Source organism: Aphis gossypii, chromosome 3, assembly GCF_020184175.1.
Source record: "Aphis gossypii isolate Hap1 chromosome 3, ASM2018417v2, whole genome shotgun sequence".
Taxonomy (NCBI): domain Eukaryota; kingdom Metazoa; phylum Arthropoda; class Insecta; order Hemiptera; family Aphididae; genus Aphis; species Aphis gossypii.
Window position 1 is genome coordinate 459,539 of NC_065532.1, and position 21,580 is coordinate 481,118.

At 27.3% G+C, this 21,580-nt stretch overlaps 1 protein-coding gene and 1 pseudogene across 1 annotated transcript; one reads left to right on the forward strand and one right to left on the reverse strand.

The window, feature by feature from the left end:
* Nucleotides 1-4,029: 4,029 nt before the first annotated feature.
* Nucleotides 4,030-5,494, forward strand: LOC126550709 (uncharacterized; annotated as a pseudogene).
* Nucleotides 5,495-15,204: 9,710 nt separating this feature from the next.
* Nucleotides 15,205-19,504, reverse strand: LOC126550714 (zinc finger MYM-type protein 1-like). The gene is made up of 7 exons (XM_050202750.1): nt 19,499-19,504; nt 19,169-19,240; nt 18,848-19,009; nt 17,740-18,790; nt 17,310-17,636; nt 16,756-17,102; nt 15,205-15,345 (listed from the first exon to the last, which is right to left on the reverse strand). Exons 1-7 carry the CDS (start codon nt 19,502-19,504, stop codon nt 15,205-15,207), a joined length of 2,106 nt encoding a protein of 701 aa, XP_050058707.1.
* Nucleotides 19,505-21,580: the final 2,076 nt, after the last annotated feature.

Sequence of the window (21,580 nt, forward strand, 5' to 3'; positions counted from 1 at the left end):
TAGTCGTTTCCAGTCTTGTTATTATAATTATTATAATTATATAATATAATATAATATTGTCATTATTATTATTTTATTTATTTTAGATAGTTGTACCTGAAATTATTGAGTTAAAACCTTCGAAAAAGAGAAAATACGATGAATCCTACCTTCAATTTGGATTTATTCATGTTGGTACTGTAGAAAGGCCTGATGGACAATGTGTTATTTGTAATGTAATTCTTCAGAACAGTTCTTTGGCACCTGCAAAACTTAAAAGACACCTCGAAACCAACCATCCAAATTTGATGAATAAGGAAATCGGCTATTTTAAAAAACGTAAAGAAGAACATAATAGCAGCTTGTCTGCCTTACATAAATACGCGAAAAACGACCGTGAAAATGCAACAGAAGCATCATTTATTTTGAGTTACAGCATTACTCGTGCTGGTAAACCACATACAATTGCTGAGTCTCTAATTAAACCATGTATGACTGAAATAGTTCGCTGCATGATTGAAGAAGAGGCTGCTAAGAAAGTTGCAACTGTTCAATGCTCCAACAACACTATATCTGATCGGATACATAAAATATCGGACCATATTGAAGATCAACTAATAAACAGGTTGAAAAGTTGTAACATGTTTGCTATTCAACTTGACGAAAGTACTGACGTTGCTGGACTTTCAATACTGCTTGTTTTCGTGAGGTATATTTTTGAAACATCTATCGAAGAAGATTTATTGCTTTGTACTCCTTTGGATACAAATACCACAGGTGAAGAAATTTTTAAAGTCATCGATAGTTTATGAATAAACATCAGGTTGATTGGGTTAAATGTATCGATGTATGTAGTGATGGAGCTGCAGCTATGGTTAGAAAAATTAAAGGAACCGTGACAAGAATAAAAAATGTAGTACCAAAATGTCACAGTAGTCATTGCGTTTTACATCGCCACGCTCTTATTAGTAAGAAAATGCCATTGGAGTTAAAACAAGTTCTTAATGAGGCTGTATGTATTGTAAACTATATTAAGAGCCGTCCACTCCAGTCTAGACTTTTTAAAAAAGTATGTGAAGAAATGGGTAGTCAGTATTATTCACTTCTTCTTCACACTGAGGTCAGATGGCTTTCAACTTGTCGGTACGCCAATGGTGAACATTATTGTACAATTTCTACTTTGCTACTGATTTGGAAACATTAAAACTGGATTTACAAATGACAGCCTAATGAAAAACATAAAGAATTAAATTATGTAAGAAATTATCAGAATTAATTTAAAATATTAGTGGGTACAACAACTGAAGAGCAGACAGACTTCTTTAATTCATTTAAAGTTTTATACATTTTTGGTTACCTAGTTATTAATTTAAGTAATTTTTGTTATTTGTTAGTAATTTGATTTTTTTTTTCAGAATGTTAACAACTTAAGAACAATTTCTATTTTAATTGAAAGAGATTTGAGAACACATAATGAAGACAATAAAACTATTGTCTTATCCACAGATACTGTCATAATTGTTGAATGATTTTCTTTAAAACTCCAAAGAAAAATCTAATAATTGGTTGACTTGTTTAAAGTTAAAAATTTCTAACACAAAATAAATTTTTCTAGTACTTAAATATAATAATTAAAACTTTACTTAATTTAACTAAGGATAGGTATATACATATTGTAATAAGTTATTTAACTATTAAAACAAATTATATTTAGATGAGTTATCAAGTCAAGAATATTATAAAACCAGATTTAGGATATTTAATATTTATTAATGTAACATAATATTACCAATATTTATTTACATATGCACACTGAATACGTATCTATTTATGTACAAGTATATAATTAATTAATTTCATACAAATGGTTTTTCAATTAACAATTAATTGTGTTTTTTGTAAAATTAAATGACTAAACAATTGGTTAAAAATCATATAAGGTTTATATAAGTATAACAGATTTATAATAACTTACAAATCAAAAAATAGTGTTAAATCAATAAGTCAATAACTATATTATAATACATCATATGTACAGTGGCGCAACTACGGGGGTGCTAGGGGGTGCTTAAGCACCCCCAACTCTATTTTAAGCACCCCCAAGTCCAATGTCTTTATAATTTAAAATATCTATAGTTTTAAGTTTTAACAATGTTATTTTATTTTTTAAGATATCATTAGGTCATTTTTTCCTTATATTTCAATATATTATTATTACTATTATAGTCATAGACATGATAATAGGTCTATGATTATAGTGAATAAGTAACATAATATCGTCATGTTGAGATTACTGAAAGATAATATTTAATTGTAATTTGTAATCTTTTATCATAGACATTACTACATTAGACGGTCAACAGCGATCACGATTAATGATAGTGGTATCTTTAATCGTGACAGCGATTCGGCGATTGTAATAAATAATAACTAATAAGTGATAATACCGGGTTTTCCTCGTTCACCAGCTTGCTAGTTGTTTATTGTTTGTTTCAAATTTGAAAGTGTTCGTTATTTAATTCAGTGCAGTTATTAAAATTTAAATTTGTTATTCGATATTCATAATGTTCAGCATTTTTAGTAAAAATAAAAAAAAAAAAAAGTATTCAAAGTACGTCAGACCATTCATACAGTGAAACTGTTGATGATCCTGGTCCAAGCACGTCACGTAGTTTGTGTGAACAAGAACAAAATGTTACCTACCTTAACGTTAACATTGACAATGAAAATGTATGTAGCTCTCAAATTTTGAATTTAGGATTAGGAGATATAGAAAATGGACCATACCGCCCTATATTGGCAGTAAGTACCTACTATCTTAGTTTTATTTTACATTATTATTTAGGTAACTGCTTAGTGCTTTGCATATGCTTAAATACTTTTAGGCTTATCCAAAAACAAAGTTTGGGAAGCAATACAGATCATTTAATAAACAATGGTTTGTTGAATGTGCATGGCTAGAGTATAGCACTAAATTAGATGCTGCTTTTTGTTATGTCTGTCGCATATTTGGTACGGGTGATGTTGAACCAGCATGGACAAAGACTGGACTTGGTAATTGGCAAAAAGCAAGTTTATATATTTTCGAATATAATATTAATAATTAATAAGGCATCAGTATTTAAACTAATCATTATAATTATACATTTTCCAGTTTGTTGATAAATTAAATAAGCACAAAACATCCCAAAATCATTTAACAAATGTATCAAAAATGGAAGCTTATAAATCAAGTAAAAAAATGGGTAGTGTTAAATCTCAAATCTTAAGTGCTCAAAGTGAAATAGTTATTAAAAATCTCAAGTATATTTTAAATTTGATCGAAATAGTTTTGTATCTTGCAAAACAAGGTGTTTCGTTTAGGGGGCACCGTGAAGATTCTGATTCATGCAACCAAGGTACTAAATTTTACTATAATATATAAATTATAAGCAATAAATAATATAACTAATAAAACAATATTTCAATATTCATAAGGTAATTTTTTGGAACTTTGCAATGTGTTCTCTAAATGTGTGGTGGACTTCAAAGAGTATCATGAAAAGAAAATCAACTTCACTAGTTGGAAAATACAAGAAAGTATATTGCAAATAAGTGCAGATAATATAAGATTGACTATCATTAAAAAAATAATAAGTACTGGATTTTTTGCAATAATGGTGGATGAAGCAAGGTAGGGTATATATAATTAAATTAAAAAAAAAAAGGTTTTTGTTTAATATAAGATTGATTTTTTATAGATCTCATAAACAAGAACAACTTTCGATATGTGTTCGATTTGTTAATGATTTAGAAATAGAAGAAAGGTTTTTAGAGTTTGTGGATGTCTCAGATGGGCAAGATGCAAACCACATTGTCTCGGCCCTTTTTCAATGCTTTGAAAAATTAAATTTTGACATGAAATCATTAAAAATTGTTGCACAATCTTATGACGGTGCAAGCGTAATGTCGGGGTGTCTTAATGGTGTTCAAGCCAAAATAAAACAATATTTTCCTTCTGCCATATATACTCATTGTATGTCTCATAGGTTAAATTTAGTGGTTCTGGATATGTGCAAAGGAATTAAGGTAGAATATGCTTTAATTAACTATTTGTAGAACATTAACACATGTTACTATACTAAAAGTATATATTTTTTTTTTAGAATATATTATTATTATATACTTTGTTTATTAGATTGCTCGAAATGTTTTTAATATTTTGGAGTCCTTGTATGTGCATTTTTCTCGACCAAGTAACAACTCAAAATTACTTGAAATTCAAAATGAATTAGGATTAAAGAAAGGCAATGTAATAAGAGTTTGTGATACACGATGGGTTTGTCGATATCGAAATTGCAATTCAATGATAAACAATTATTCAGCAATTTTTAAATTTTTAAAAAATGAAATTGAAGAAGAAGCTGATAAAGATGTAGCTGAAGCTATAGGTAATATAATAAATAATGAAAAATGAAATGTTATTGAATACTCAAAAAAGTTATATTTTATTTTTAGGAATTATTAGTCAAATAACAAAATGCCAATTTGTAATTTTAGTTATGGTTTTAAGAGATGTTTTAGGTGTTATAAATATCTTAAGTACAACTCTACAATCAAAGACAGCTACATTAGGGAAGGCCGAAATGATTATTAATAGTGTTATTGAGTCATTAAAAACATGAGAACAGATAAGTCATTCTCAGAATTATGGTTAAAAATTATACAATTTTGTGAAACAAATGACATATCAATAGAAGTCTCTCATCCTGGTAAGTTTGATTCTTTGTTATAGTTACTATAAAAATTTAAAGCTAATTATTAAAAAAAAAAAAAATTTAAGTAACAAAACGGAAAAGAACTCAGCCGACTAATTTGATGAATTTCCATTTGGAAACCACAACTAGTGCTAATTTTGATGAACAAGATCAAGATGTATCAGAAGCATATTGGAGGCGTACGATTTATTTTCCGATTATTGATACAATTATCAATAATCTAAAGTTTAGATTTTCAACTGAAAATCTTCAGATGGCTAAAGCTATTGACAGTTTTATGGACATGGATTTTGAAAAAAGTCAATATTTTATCCAGCATTATAAGGTGCATATTAACTATTCAGTACCTAACATAATAAAATCATTACATTTTAGAATAATTCTATAATATTCTATGATTTCAGGACATAATAAATTCAAACACGGAATGCTTGAAAGCAGAAATGCTTGTAGGAAAAAACTGTTTAAAAAACAGTACAGATGGCATAAAAAAAATAGTAAATCAAGAAGTATTTCCTAACTTTTATAAACTAATGCAGGTTGCATTAACGATCCCGGTCAGTTCTGCAACATGTGAGCGAAGTTTTTCCTCCATGAGGCGATTAAAAAATTGGATGAGAACCAGTATGGTACAACAGCGTTTTACCAACTTAAGTGTAATTAATATTGAGAGAGATCTTGCAAACAAAATTGTTCCCGAAGAAATACTAAACACATTTGCTAAGATTGACAGAAGATTATGTTTAACACTTTACTAATTTTAAATCATAATAATACAATAAATAAAAATAAAATGTGTTAAAATTTTTTAGTATTTTAATATACTTAATAATAATAGTCAAAAAAATAATTTAAAGGTGTAATGGGGGGTGTGGGGGGCGGAGCCCCCCACGACAATATAACGGTTTACCTTTTGTAGCACCCCCAAGATTTGAACTCTAGTTGCGCCACTGCATATGTATTTATATTGTACAGAAACTATATTATTGATTATTTAAAATTCTTAACTTGGAATGTGGTTTGGTTGTTGATATTATTGATTTAGTTGATTGTTCATTAATTTGCTATGTAAGGAAAATGTTGGTTATAAACAGTAGACGAATAATGTATAAATAGTGTTCTTTGCATGGATGACTGTCAAATGAGGGTATTATATCTGATAAAAGTATTGATTGCATTAATGTTTTTATGATTCCTTTCTTACTTTTAATAGACTCCCAATTTTTTTCAAAATATTTTAGACATATCTTACATATTTTTACAATTTCATTCTTAGGTGTCTTCAAACCTCTATGAACAACACCTCTATACATTTTATTCAATATTAATAATTGATTTTTGTCGTTCATTGCATTATTGTCTTTAACTATTTGTATCAAACAGTTGTCACAATTAAAAAAATCCAGACATTTTTTTACTAAATATCCTGCAAAATATACAATTGAACAAGTTTCTAATGTGGTTATTTCTTCTGGAGCATACATTTCCGTTTTTATGTACTTTTTTAGTTTCAAGGAATATGTCGTGTGTATGTTTTAAAGTATCGAATAAATTGTTGTTAATTTCACTTAATGGCCGAGAGTTTGGATTTTTGTCATATAAAGTTTTACTGTTTAAAATATCGAAAGTGTCATTGATTTGCATGACAAATTCAGCTGTATCTTCTGCTGTGTTTGATGTCAATTCTCCAGTTGAGATACATGTACGAATTGATGCTGAAACGGATTTACTAAAGATTTGAGTGGCAAATTTTACTGTCATTTTTTGCCACGTATTTGGATGTAGATGAGTTGTTGTTATTTTTGGCATTGAACGAGCTGTCTTACTATTCACATCAATTGTAAATGTTGTAAAGAAAGAAGAATTGAGCAAATGTCCATATGTTATGTTCCATGCGTTATTATGATCAAGGCGATAAAAAAATTCGAGAAGACTTTTTAGAATTTACACCTGCTGTTGATCTTACTGGAAAAGGACTAACAACTTTAATAATGAGTAGTTTGCAAAATAACGGTATTAACTGCCAGTTTCTAGTTGGTCAAGGCTACGACGGTGCCTCTGCAATGAGTGGTTATTTACATGGTGCTCAAGAATACATAAAAAAAGAATTCCCCATTTCTCTTTATGTACACTGCAGTGCTCACTCACTCAATCTTGCGTTGGCAAACGCCAGTTCATTGCCCACAATAAGAAACTGTATTAGCACCATTCAAACTGTCGGAACAGTTTTTCGCTCTTCTGCTCAACGTAGTGAAGTATTAAGAATATATATCATCGAAACTCTTCCACAGGCAAGACATAGCACGTTAGTGGCATTATGTGAAACACGCTGGGTTTACAAGCATGAAAGTGTCTTGCGGTTCAAAGAACTATATCCAGCCATTATTGTTGCATTAGAAAAATTAGAATCTTCAATAAATAAAGAAACAGCTCAAAAGTCTTGTCAGTTATTAAGTTCAATTAAAGACGCTAAATTTGTTATACCTCTCATAATAATTGAAAATATTTTTCCTATACGTTAACATTGTGTGAACAGTTACAAACAATAAATGCTGATTTGTTCGAAGCATGTAATCATATAGATGATGTGTTAGCAATTTTGGACGAAATGAGAGAAAATAACAATTATCATTTTTTAGACATGTTTTTCGTTGCTGCAATAATGATGAATAAAAATAAAGAAGAAATAGATTTTCCTCGTTTTGCTAATAGACAAACACAGCTCAATAATGTGCCCGCTAATAGCTCTGAAGAGTATTACAAACTTAACATTTTTTTTCCATTTCTTGACCATATAAGAGTACAGCTTTCTGCAGGGTTCGGAAAAAAACAGTTTTTTTCATTTTAAACAAAAAAACAGTTTTTTATTCATTTCTGATGTTTTTTTTGTTTTAAACAAAATAATTTTTTTCTTTTTTTCAATTGTTTTGAACATGTTTAAAACATGTTTTAAAACAATAAAAAAATTGTTATAATTTACTTTGAAAGGACAATGGAAATTTGCACATAGAAGTATAGAACTCGTGTGGGTACAATGATAGAACACAAATAATGTATGTTATTATGTCGCAATGTTTATTAATGAAGTTGGTCATACTGTTTGGGATATCAAGGAAATTTATGTAATCAACACTAGACAATATACTCAGTTATCACTTATCAGTACTTATATACGAGTATAATACATAGAGTAATTACTAATTACTCTATGGTATAATAATATGATCTAAGAATCAGTACCTTACAAGTTACAAGTCACAAACAGAGACGGTCTATGTCGATAATCTACAATTTGCATACGGTTTGTTATTTGTTTTATCAAATTTATTTTACTCGTAGTAAAGGCGTAAAACAAACATTTTGAAAAGTAAAACTAAACGAACATGAGTGGAGCCAGTGGAGGTCGAAGTTTGGATAGTGTGTGGCAACATTTTATTCGTAAAAGATCAGATGGATTAGCTTCGACGTCTAATCTAAAATGTAACAGAGGCTACAGAGCTATATGCAAGTATTGCAAAAAAGATATTGTTGCTCTTGTGGCAAGAATGAAGGATCATTTAAACAAGTGTCAACCCAGAATAGATGAAGATGATATGATCAATTTAAATGAGTCTGAAAACATGCATAATATAACGACAGCAGTCTCAGAATTAGATCAATCAGGTAATTGTTACTAATTTCAACTTCTATGTTTTCAGTATTGACTATTGAACTTAATGTGTCTTGAATCTTGATATGAACTTAAATACTTAATATTAATTATTAATCTCACTCTTCATTATTATAGTAAATGAAGAAGTACCAGGCCGTTCAACTATTAAACGGTGCAATTCAAACATCGACTTTTTTGTTTGCAAGACTAGCAAACAAGATAAAGAAAAGTTCGATATTCAAGTAGCAAAATTCTTATTTTCAACCAATACTGCATTCAATACTGTAAACCATCACGAATTTAAAAAACTTGTAGAATTATTACACCCAGGATACAAATTACCAACAGATAAAGCAGTATCCAATGAACTACTAGATACTGTCTACAAAAACACTTTGAATTCAATGGAAAGTGATTTGAAAGATAAAACTGTATGTATGTCAATCGATGGTTGGAGTAATGTACACCATGAACCAGTTAAATGCATAGTAGTGACTGATGTGTTAGATAACTGTGTTCATTTAATAAAAACCATAGACACAACTGATAATAGACATGATGCAACATACTTATTAGAGGTAGCTATTGATGGGATAAGAGCCTGTTTAGAACTTGGTTGTAAAGTTACAAGTTTAGTGACGGACAATGAGCAAATATGAACCGTATGCGACAAGATTTGGCTCAGGCTGAAACTGATGTTCCAGTTGAAGATGTTATCACATATGGGTGTTCATCACATATTTTGCATTTGTTGTCAAAAGATATTGGGTTAAGAGATGTAAATGAACACGTTAAACAAGTGATTAAATACTTTAGAAATACACACTTTGCCAGTGCCAAATATAAAGAAGCTGGAGGAAAGTCACTCGTTCTACCATTAGATGTAAGATGGAACACATATTGCGATTGTTTAGAATCATACATTGTCAATTGGCCAATCTTAGTTAATGTCTGTCAAGAAAATAGGTCAGCTATCGATACAAATATATCAAGGAAAGTAAATGACTTACAAATCAAATCAAATGCAGAAGGACACTTGGAAATATTGAAAAAAATATCTGTTGCTCTTGATAAAACTCAAAGCAATAAATGTACTCTTAGTGAAGTAAGTGAAGTGTGGATTGATTTAAGAAATCAATTTGAAATATTGCTCGAAGACTGTAAAATTGATCAATCAACATTTCATCATTTTAAGAAACGTTATGAAATGGCTATGACACCATGTCATTATTTGGCCAATATACTTGATCCAAAGTATAAAGGACAACATCTAAATGAGGAAGAAATGGACCAAGGAATGAATTATGTATTAGGGTACCATCCTGAAATTATGTGTGAAATTTTAAAATTTAAAGCTCAGACAACCCCGTTTAAAGACTATCTCTTTTCCAATAATGCTTTAAATAATACCTCTAGTATAACATGGTGGTTAGCATTAAGAAATAATATTTCTGAAAAAATGTTATCCTTAAATATGCAACTACATTCAGCTGTTGCATCTAGTGCAGGAGTTGAACGAGTGTTCTCGACATTTGGGTTCATTCATTCAAAAGTTCGAAATCGATTGGGAATACAAAAAGCAGGAAAACTGGTTACCATATTTAAACATTTAAACAATTAAGAAATTACTAATTATTAATACTGAATAGTTGTTTGCATATTATTATAGATTTATAATTCTATATATTGTATTAGTTAATATAGTTTTTAAAAAAGTTTATTGTTTATACTTTATAGTTTATAGTCATCAGACTATGTAGTATGTACTATCAGACAAAAGTTGTTATTATTATTTTTTTTAATTTAAAAAGTAAAAAGTTATTTTTTAAAATTGTTATTGTTATCTGACAAAAGTTATTTTTTTTTTTAAAAACTTAAAGAGTTAAAAGTTATTTTTTAAAATTGTTATTGTTATCTGACAAAAGTTGTTTTTATTATAATTTTCTTACTTAATGTTTTTGCCTTATTAGTTATTAGTTTGTTACTCAACTTAAAAATATACCTATTGTATTGTTTTACTTTTTGTTAAAAATTGTAATGTCAATTGTTATGTACCTATCTATTTATAATCTTGTCAACTGTCATGACTTAATAAAGAAATTAAAGAAGACTGAAATAAATCGAATATTGTATATTTTATAAAGTAATTAATTATTAATTATAATAGTTGTAAGTTTTTTTTCAATAAATAGGTAGTAAGTAGTAGGTACTCTGGGTACTCATAATAACAAAACAGTCGATAATGTGATTATTGATTTGCTTAAAAATATATCATATGAAATGTCATTTACTTCACTAATGGTCAATGGACATTGGTTAGGTTAGCCTATGCTTCTATATAATATACTAATATACTACACAGTACACGTGAATGCATATTGCATTTTTAAAATAAATAGATAATTGGGTAATTACTAATTTGTATTAAGTACCTACTAGGTACTAACCATTTAAATAAAACTATAATAATAATATAGAAATTGGACTGTTAAATTATTAATAGTGAATTGAACAAAAATTAAATTTAATTATAATTTAACATAATTAGTATAGGTAATTAGTTGTTACTTGTTATAAAAAAATAATTTAAATAATAGCATGTAGTACCTATTTTTTTTTAAGTTTTAAAAGAATTTATAAAAAAACATTTTTAAACATATAACATAAAAAAACATATTTTAAACAATCTGTTTTAAACATGTTGTTTTAAACACACAATGTTTAATTTCAATTGTTTAAAACATGTTTAAAACAAATGTTTTTTAACAAAATGTTTAAAACTGCGAACCCTGGCTTTCTGATAGATTTCAGAAACACAAATTTTTAATAAAATCATTACAACAAATTATTCCGAGTAAATGTATACATTCCACTAGTGAAGAAATGAATGACAGTGTACAGTTTTATTCCCGGATATTGACAGAACCTAATGTTTTCAAAGCTGAATTTTCAATATGGAAATCAAAGTGGCTTAAAGAAGAGTTACGCCCTAATACAGCAATTGAAGCGCTTGACAATTGTAACATACTTTTGTTTCCAAACATATGGAAACTTTTACAAGTCTTAGCCACTATACCTATGTCAACAGCGACACCAGAAAGAACATTTCTTCTTTAAAAGATTGAAAACATATCTTAGGAACTCGACTAGTGAAACTCGTCTCAATGGATTAGCATTAATGTCGATACACAGGGAAATAAATGTTGGTCCAGAAGAGGTGCTAAATCGGTTTGAAAAACAACCGAGGAGAATGATGTTACTTTAAAAAATTTTGGTTTGTTGTAAATTTAATAAAAAAAATGTGTTAAATACAGTATAAATAAAAATAAAAACTTATATATTTGGAATAGTGAGGTTAATTTATTCTTGTATTATTGGTACCTTAAACAATGATATGGTTTATTAAATTAAAATTCTTAAAAATGTTTTTGTAGTTTTATATTATAATGAAACCTCCCCCAAAAATAAATGCTGGATACGGCCATAATGTATGGGGCTTGATGTTTGCGATATAACAGAAAATTCATACATTTGCCCATCCTGTAAACTGTAACATGTCAATGTCATACGCTTGTTTTAAATAATTTTTTTTTAAAATCTATAAAAACAAATAATAACTGTTATAAAGTACAAAAAAGTGATTTGTTTGAACTACCATTATCATGAAAGATATTTTGTAATAATTTTTTTTTTAATTTTTTAATTTTTTAATGTAAAACATAATATGATAATGTTATAATTTCTAATATTCTACATTATAACTGCTACGTAAAATGTCTAAACTATTATAGTAGATTTCTGAATATTTAATTATTTACTAAGAATGACAACTTTGTTCAGTAACAACTATAAACATTAGATCCTTTATTTGTTATAATGTAAATAGTATACTAGTATACTGTTTATTAAGCTTATAAGATTAATTTCAATAATTTTAATTTGTAATTATATTACAATATGTGTTATTTATAATTGTTAGTCAACAAAATACCTATATTGTCAAGTTTATCCCTCAAAATAATATAATAAAATATGTAGGTATATTTTTATAGGTACACTATGTAGCTTTACTAATCTATGTTTTATTTCAACTAATTATGTGTTTGTAATTTAATATTAAATTTTAAATATATGTTTTCCTGTCCCACCACAGAAAGATATGTCGATGACCTATTAAATTATCACCATAAAAATATGTAAAATGTAGTTTTTCACAAGCAGGGACGGATTAAGAGTTTAAGAAGCCGGGGGCAAAATAAATTTAACGCCTGTTTGCCACAATTTCTAATTTGTATTTTAATATACAATACACATTACACATATTTTATAAATAATTTAAATTTAAATGTTTAGTGTAGTTAAAAAAAAACAATTGGTACTTTAATTATAAGAAATAGAATTGAAAATATTGAGCACTATTTAATTATAAATCAAATAGTTTTTTCTTATTATAATAAAAAGATAAAACAATTAAAATAACTTTTCTGAGATAATAATAAAAAACAAAACTATTTAAATACACAAGGTGTATTTATTTTAATATAACAATGTCAGATTAATTTTTTTCTGGTAACTTTTCCCGAAGCAAATTTATGAATTATTTGCTCCCATTCTATTTGTTTTAATATTTTATTTTCTATATTCAATATGGAAAGTGCCGAAAGTTTTTCACTAGATAAAGATGATCTAAGGTAATTTTTCACTCTTTTTAAAACTGAAAAAGAACGTTCTCTCGTTACATTAGAGCAAGGAAAAGAGCAAAAAAATCTTAGAGCTATTTCAACATTTGGAAATGTTGAAGAAAGCTGAGATTGTATGAGCGATTTTAAAATTTCAAGTAAGGATGATTTGTTTTCAATAGAAAATTTACAAATCATATCTTTAAATTGTATAACTTCTTCTATGAAATCTTTTTCAATATCATCAGGATAAATATCAATAAGTTTTTCTGCATAGTTTTTAATATTTTCTGTACTTTCTTTCTCTAAATTTAGAAAAATCCAAAGTTATTATTGATATTAGAATAAGCTTTCTTTCTTCTATTTAAATCAGAAATTAAATAGTTCAAGATAACCAAAAACACTTCGTTTTTCATTTTTTCAAATCCTTCATGAATTATTTATTTTGATGATGTTTCATCTGCAAATTTAACCCGTTTTTTAGTTCTGGAAGTTTTTATTGAAAAACATTTTTTCTACACAACTGTTGTGATTCTAATAAATACTGATCAAAATTATTTCTAACTACTTTGACATATCGATGGTGTTTTGTTGAAAGGGCGTACACCACATAATTGAAATTTTTCAGGAGGAACAAAATAGTGTTTTTAAAAATGATACCGTTAAAGTCGATTGATCTCGTATATACCTTCATACAGTAGACATGTTGATAATTTGATAACAATTATCATTCAAATGCTTAAACATATGTGAATTGTATTTATTATCATTCAAAGTGATAGTAGTCAAGGTATGCGCCCTTTTATAACATATATTTTCAAACGCTCTTACGTTAAAAATGTACACATGTGGTATACGCCCTTTATACCAGTTTAATATTTTGAACGCCTTATTGTCTAAAGTTATTTTGTGTGGTATACGCCCTTTTAGAATTACAGATTTTTTGAAAGCCTCTGCATAACTTATAATAATCATTGTTATATTTATTGTTATAACAATAATAATATAATAATATTATAATATTATTATTTGTATAGTAATTTATTTAAAATGGTTGGAAAGCAATCAAAACAAAATTATTTTTAATTTTTTTTACTAATAATATTATGAAAAACAATTAATATATTATAATGTTACAAAATCAAATAAATTTATATTCCAATAAAAATATAACAACCTTTGTTAATATTGTTAATAATTTAAAAAAAAAATAGTATCATAATACTAAGATGATTTAATGACCATAAGTAGGTATTAATATTATAAAAACAAGAAATATAAAATTATTATCACAAATAAAAAATTAAATCATAACTATTAAAATACATAATACAAAATCCTGAAAAAGTATAACAAACTATAAGCATTTTCTTTTGCTAATATAAAAACAACAAATACATTGGTACTATCACAAATTAAAATAATTAAGTCATAATAAAACTTAATAATAAATACAATTTAGATTGAAAATGTATTAGGTAACTAAATTTAAAATCTATTATAGTTTAGTCATCTACTCATCTTCACCAGTTTCTGGAAGATTATCTCTTATTGCAGATTTGTATGGCAGATTTAAATATTCTTGATGGTAACATTTAGGAATAACATTTTTTGTACATAAATTACTTAGGTCCTTATATTTTTCTAGATTTAAGGCAATTTATTTGTATATAGTTGTTTTGGACTAGCTAATAAAGTTAAACCAGATGATCTTAAGCGTTTGTTGCTTCTAAGTCAATAATATTATAATTCAGACTTTCAAATGTATAGCTAAATTTAATTTTGTTTGGATTATATTGTCCCAAAATAATACTTCTAATTGCTATGAATTTTACTTGGCAATCATTAGTATCCTTAATTTTGTGTTTATTAAAAACTGAATTGCACACTTCTGTCCAATCTAAAAAGTCAATATGGCTTAAAACAATTGTTGTGTAGGGACCAGTATTTATTCTAGAGTTTCTAATGACCGTTGCCCACTCAGAAGGGGCCCATATAATTTTTTTTTTAATGTTTTTCTCTATACATGCATGTATTGAGTCTAATGGCATATAGGTATGACCAGGAAGTAAATAATTAATAGTAATAGTTTTGATATTTTTTGAACATCTTACAAGAAAATAATACAGCATTGAAATCAGTTTATAGTTTTTATTTGGCCAGGACAACTATCACAGTATAAAGCTATGTCCTGAATAATAGGACTTCTCTCATCAACAGATTTCAAATATGAAAATATAATACTGCTTATTTCATTCGATCCCCTAAGACCATCAACCTATGACCACAAATAACAAAATCCTGCTTTTGAGTTACTTTCATACACACTTAAATTATAGTAAGCTAATTTTCTAGAATAATATAATAACATACTATTACCAGCCGGTGTATTCAATACTTTTTGGAGATCAAAGCTGCAACATAGAAAGCCATCTTTTCCACTTCTTTCTTGATCATTTTTGAACACATCATAGGTAAACTGCTTTTCTTTTAGATGATTTTCTTGTATCCTATTTTCATCTTCGGTTAAATTTTCTCTGTTATTGTAAGCTTCACAGAGGGTGCATTTGTCTTTTTTAGGAACATGTATACCAATATTATATTAATCTCTCCATATTTTTTGAAATGTTGCACTTGAAACTGTTGTCATATTATTATTCAATTTACAATCTTCAACATAGATTCTATAAACATTTGCCAAACTCTGAAATTCACTGCCAATGTATTTCTTAGTAGAGGAACTCCTATAATAGTGGGAAGGTACAGCTGGTAGTTTATTTATAAATGTACTAACATTTTTAATAACTTCTTCAAAGGTTTTGTTATATGCTGATTTTTTACCTCTGTCATCAGTCTTTGATGAAAATAAATTAACTTTATTGTCCCTTGTAAATCTTAATAACTTTTCAGTTATATTCAATGTATTTAATAAAAACTTTCTGCAAACAACTTTGGTAGTGTCATTAAAAGAAAAATAATATTTGTACATATTAAAACGCTTATTTACATGAGTAACATACTGTCTCTTTGCATCATACCTCTCCATACAGCATAGTAAGTTGTCTCATTTCCTAGTATGATCAAAATCTTTCCAATATCTATTAAATATTATTAATCTTTCCTCTTCTGTTATAGTATTACATTCATTAGTGCATTTTTTTCCTAAACAAGGGTATTCTTTCATAATTTTCTTATCAACTGTTACAATACTCCCATCGTTTTTAAGTTTCTTATAAGACTCACCATATAATTTACATTTTTTTTATTTACTCTGGCAGCTATTTTCCTTTTTTTTACTCCATAATCCTCTATTTTTTCTACATTAAATAAAGTGTCAGCTATAATATTAAGATTATCTGAATCACCAGCTTGACTTTGATCTACATTATTTATCTGATGTCAGAGGCGTACCCAGGATTTTTTTATGGGGGGGGGTCCAAAATTTTTATTTTATCTATTCTCTAATTATAATTATAGTTTAATTCATTACCAACATATTACTGTTAATAACTATATATTATAGTTACAATAGTTATACACACACTCACAGCACATATACAGAAAGGTTTATTACAATAGGTAGGTACTATAATTTTAAATCAATTTTTATTTGGTAATAAAATGTTATAAAAATTACATTATTTAACTTAAAATTATTTTAAAATTTTAATCTCCTGTTTTTTTTTACAAGTTCCTCAATTATATCATCTGGTGTTAAGATTTCATTTCGATGAATATTAAGCATAGCAAGTCCATTTAGTCTGTCTTCCGATACAGTATTTCTGAGATATGTTTTAAGATTTCTTAATGAAGAGAAACTTCTCTCAGAAGTACATGTCGTGACTGGTAATATACATATAATTTTTATTAACTTGTATATATTTGGGAACAAGTCTTCATCACAAAATTGTAGAAATTGTATTACAGTTTTTGGCTTTTGATCTTCTTCAGTTCTTTTTAAGACATTTTTCCACATCTTAATTTCTGTTATTACAATATCAGGTTCACTTAAACTATCCGAATCTTTATAAAAATCTATCAATTGTAAGATGTCGTTATTATTATTATTGTCCAATTCATTTTTAAATAACATTTTAAAACCTTTTAAAACCAATTTGTGTTCAATAAAACGACTATTTATTTGATCTAAAAATTAATCCAAAAATGGTATAAATATTGATATTTTGGAGTATTCTTCTGGAGATTTACTAATTATGTTACAGCGATTGATTTGACGCTTACAGGTCCTTGGAATACAAATTTGTATATCAAGACATTCAGATTTTTCTTCCAAGTTCTTAAATATAACTGAAAAGACTGCATCAGTATTTTGTCTCATTGTTTGTATCTCATTAGATAAATCCTCAGCCAGATTAATTGCTTCAAGTAAATCAATGTTTTCTCTTTGTAATGATTTACATAACACATATGTATGCTTAAAAATTTCATCAATAACCATTAAACTGACATTGAATGTTGTATCACGAAGCGACAGAAGCAATTGTGAAGCTTTTGTGAAAGTTTCTCTATCAATCCAACCACTCATTACTTCTAATGAACTAATTACAGCTGGTTGTAATTCAACAAATGTTCTGATAGAATTATGTTTTTCTACCCATCTTGTAGCACACATTTTTTTTTAATTTTTCTTTTTTAGAATCAGGAATTTTACTTTTTACTTCATTTTGTAGTACACATTGTCTTTTTGGTGTATTCATAAAGTTATACACTGCTTCAATTATGCCTATTGTATTTCTGATACTAGATAGTTCACAAGCACTACAAATAGCTAAATTTAAAACATGAGCACTACAATGAATATATACCGCTGTTTTATACTGTTTTTTTACTATAGCTTGGACACCATTAAACCGGCCACTCATTGCAGCTGCCCCATCATAACCCTGACCTCTTAGGTATTGTAAATCAATACCAAAGTTTTTCAAGCTGTCTAACAATGTATTTGCTAAATTTTCTCCTGAAGTGTTATGCAATGGAACAAAGTTTAAAAAATCTTCTTGTATTTCATCATTATAAATGTATCTAGCACAGATTGAAAATTGCTCTATTCCTCCAATATCAGCAGTTTCATCAGCAAGAACACAAAAACCTTTAGATAAATTAATTCTTTTTACTATCCTTTCGAGTATTAATTTGTTGCATGTATAAATGATTTCATTTTGGATTTTTGGGCTTAAGTATTGTGCATTGCGTTTACAACGTTCTCTTATAAGCTGTAAATCAGAATTACCTAAAGATGCCATTTTTAATCCATATCTTAATATAGCCCTAAAATTACCATCGTTTTCAATAGGTTCTTCCTCAATTGATAAAGGTCCAGAATCCTTATGCCCTCTTAATGCCAGTCCTTGACGTCCACACACAAGTATACTTTCAATAACAGGTCTTATTAATTTCCTATTTTCAATCATTTCAGCAACAGCTACTTTATCCAACTGAGTATTTACTGGGACATACGATTTTTGGGACATTACTTTATAATTTTCAATGCATGCTTTGTGATAACAAGTTTCTTCGTGATGCTTGAACTTCTCAATAGCATGTTTCCAATTTGAAAATTCTTTGGTGCATAAACTTCCTAAACTTTGTTTTCCAATCCCTCCTTCTTTTTGAGAGAATATAACACAAAACTTGCAAAATGCTCCATTCAAAATGTTTGAGTAAGTAAGCCATTTCCATTTTTGTAACCAATTAAGTTGAAACTTAAGATTTTTTACTCCAAAAGTTTTTAAAGGAAAATTATAATTAGAATCAGGTACCCAAATTTTATTCATAAATTCAAGTTTTTCTTGTAAACTTAAGTCACTATTATTAACAAGTAAAGAAATGTCATTTACACTTGAAGTATCAATTAGTCGTTGAACATTTAACTCATTATTGCCAATACTGATTAAATTATTTACATCATTATTTCTTGAGCACTATAAATAATATTATAAACATTTTAAAATTTTAATTTTATACCTCCTAATAAAATAAAAATAAAATATATATGTACATATTACATAATAATATCCAATTGTTAGAATTGTATACCTAACAAAATTGTAATATCTAATGATAATTCTAAATTTACTAACCTGAGGATTTTGAATATTTACATGAGCTATATCCATATGAGCTACAGCTTCATTAAGTTCTTCACTTTTATTCTTAAAATAATCCAAAATTTTTGATTTTTTTTTAAAATTTGTTGTGTTGTCACTACCAGCATCTTTAAAGTAAATGATATTAAAAAATCAATAACAATTAACTATTCAATAACTATCTATGATATAAAATAACTACCTATGTAAATAATTAATTTTTCAGTGATTATTTTTTTACTTTACCATTATATTAGATTACATTATTATTTATTAAGTTAGAAGTATCCAATAAACAATAATTATTAATTTAGTTAAACTTACCTTCATCAATGGATAAAGAACTAGTTTCAGGTTCTGGCTCTTGACGCTTTGGAGTATATAAGAATTTTTTTAATTTGCTTATAGCACTCATTTTAAATAATTAATACAATTGTATATAATTCTATTAAAATTCCATTCAAAAATACACCAAATACATTAATCTCAAATATAACATTAAATGTTTAAATTTTATTATAAAAAATTACTGTTGTGAAAATTCAATTGTACGATTACAATAATTCTGTGATAACACTGATAACACTTCGCGCCATAATTATTAATCTAATCAGTTCGTGGTATCAGCACACAATAAGACAATCAGTCGTACACTCGTACCTAGTCGTTGGTATAAATTAAACACGGTTTATACATTATAATAATACATTATAATCTATAACCTTTGTATACTGAAGATAATGGGAAATATTAAAATACACTGTAAACCTATTCTTATTATACTATTTACTATTAAACAATTATGTAAGTGTAGAAATCTCAATGGGGGGGTCCGGACCCGAAACCCCCCCCCCCCCCCTTGGGTACGCCTCTGTCTGATGTACTTTTCTCAGAAATACATTCAACTGTTCTAGGTGACACATATTCATTAAATGAAATACTGTCTGATATATTATCATTATTTATTGTATAACTTAGACTGTCATTTAACACAGTCTCATCTAAGAAAACAAAGGTGTCAATCTCATTTATATCTATGTTATTTAAAGTATTAAAACAAATATCATTGAGATCTTCTTCTGTTGCAAACGTTACAGTGGAATCTTTAATATTTTCTGAAGTTTTTTTAGCTAAACTTATTAGCATTTTACTTCTAGATGAAGCCATAATCGATACAAAATTAACAACACAATTAAAACCGAAAAACTCTAAAAAAAATACTAAATTAGTAGCCAGTAGGTATAACCAACTAAATACTAACACACAACAATCGTATTGATCATAAATTGCATAATTAATCACAATTATTATTGTCTATAATCTATGATTATTAAGTGTGATTTTCCCTCTAAATTCTTATCAATAAAACAATGACACGAATATTTTTATTATTTGTAGACCATCTGACGTTTAGTTAACTGTCACATAATAAAATGTACATGGTACAATAACATCAGTTAAATTATTAATTTGATAAAAACGTGATAATTCAAAACTAGTTAGCTTATACGAGAAAACAACTAGCAATTCTTGTGGTAAACGCCATTTTAACATTCTCCGTTAAAATATTTTTATATTCTTTAGGGCATTCAGATTTCTTATATCCGCTATTTAGAGAATAATCCTCAATATTTTAAACCATCCCAATATTACAGATTATGTGCCTAATTTTTCCCAGTATATCAGTGTATGTAGAATAGGAGTTCACATACAGGTCATAAAAGCAAATTCTAAAGTGGATATTTTATTTAAAATTGATTATGCTTCATGTTGTGTTTCTTTTTTCTGTAAATCGTCATTTGAAGTAGTTAATAAAGCATCTTTTATCTTCATTTGTTCCTCTTAAAGCTAATCCTCTAGAAGTTAAAAATTTCAAAGTTTCCACAACTCTATGTAAAACATTTTTCCAATATGACAAATAATTAAGTATTTCATTTTTCATTTCCTTATCGATTCCGCATTGGCTAGAATTTATCATCCTCAAATGCCATGATTTTACTGACTGTACATGTGTTAAACTTTTTTCATGCTCACTAACTTTATTGTAACATTTTTTCCAATCAGTAAAACCTTTATCTTGATTTTCAAACAATGTTCTTTTATTATCAAAAAATAAACATTTAAAACAAAATAAAGCATTTTTTGATTGTGAATATAAAATCCAACCCCTAATATGAGTTTTTCCATTTTGCATTTTTCTATTAAATATATTTAATTGAAGGTACCTTACATACTTACCAACTACTCTTTTTGTTTTTTTTTTTAATTTATCAATTTCAAATTTTGCTTAGGTGAATTTAATAATAAATAATATATATTGAGAAGTTGATTTCCCATAGTGCCAGATCAATGTTTGGAATTTTAGTTTCTATGGTTCAGAAAAGTTATTTTGTTCATTTATTGGTA

Excerpts from the sequence above, each read along its gene's own strand:
- LOC126550714 (XM_050202750.1), bottom strand. Across the intron at positions 17,103-17,309 it reads AATTTGTATTCCAAGGACCT|ATTTTTATAAAGATTCGGAT; the intron begins GTAAGCGTCAAA and ends TACAATTGATAG. Across the intron at positions 15,346-16,755 it reads ATGATATAATTGAGGAACTT|GTTGATGGTCTTAGGGGATC; the intron begins GTAAAAAAAAAC and ends TTGTGGTCATAG.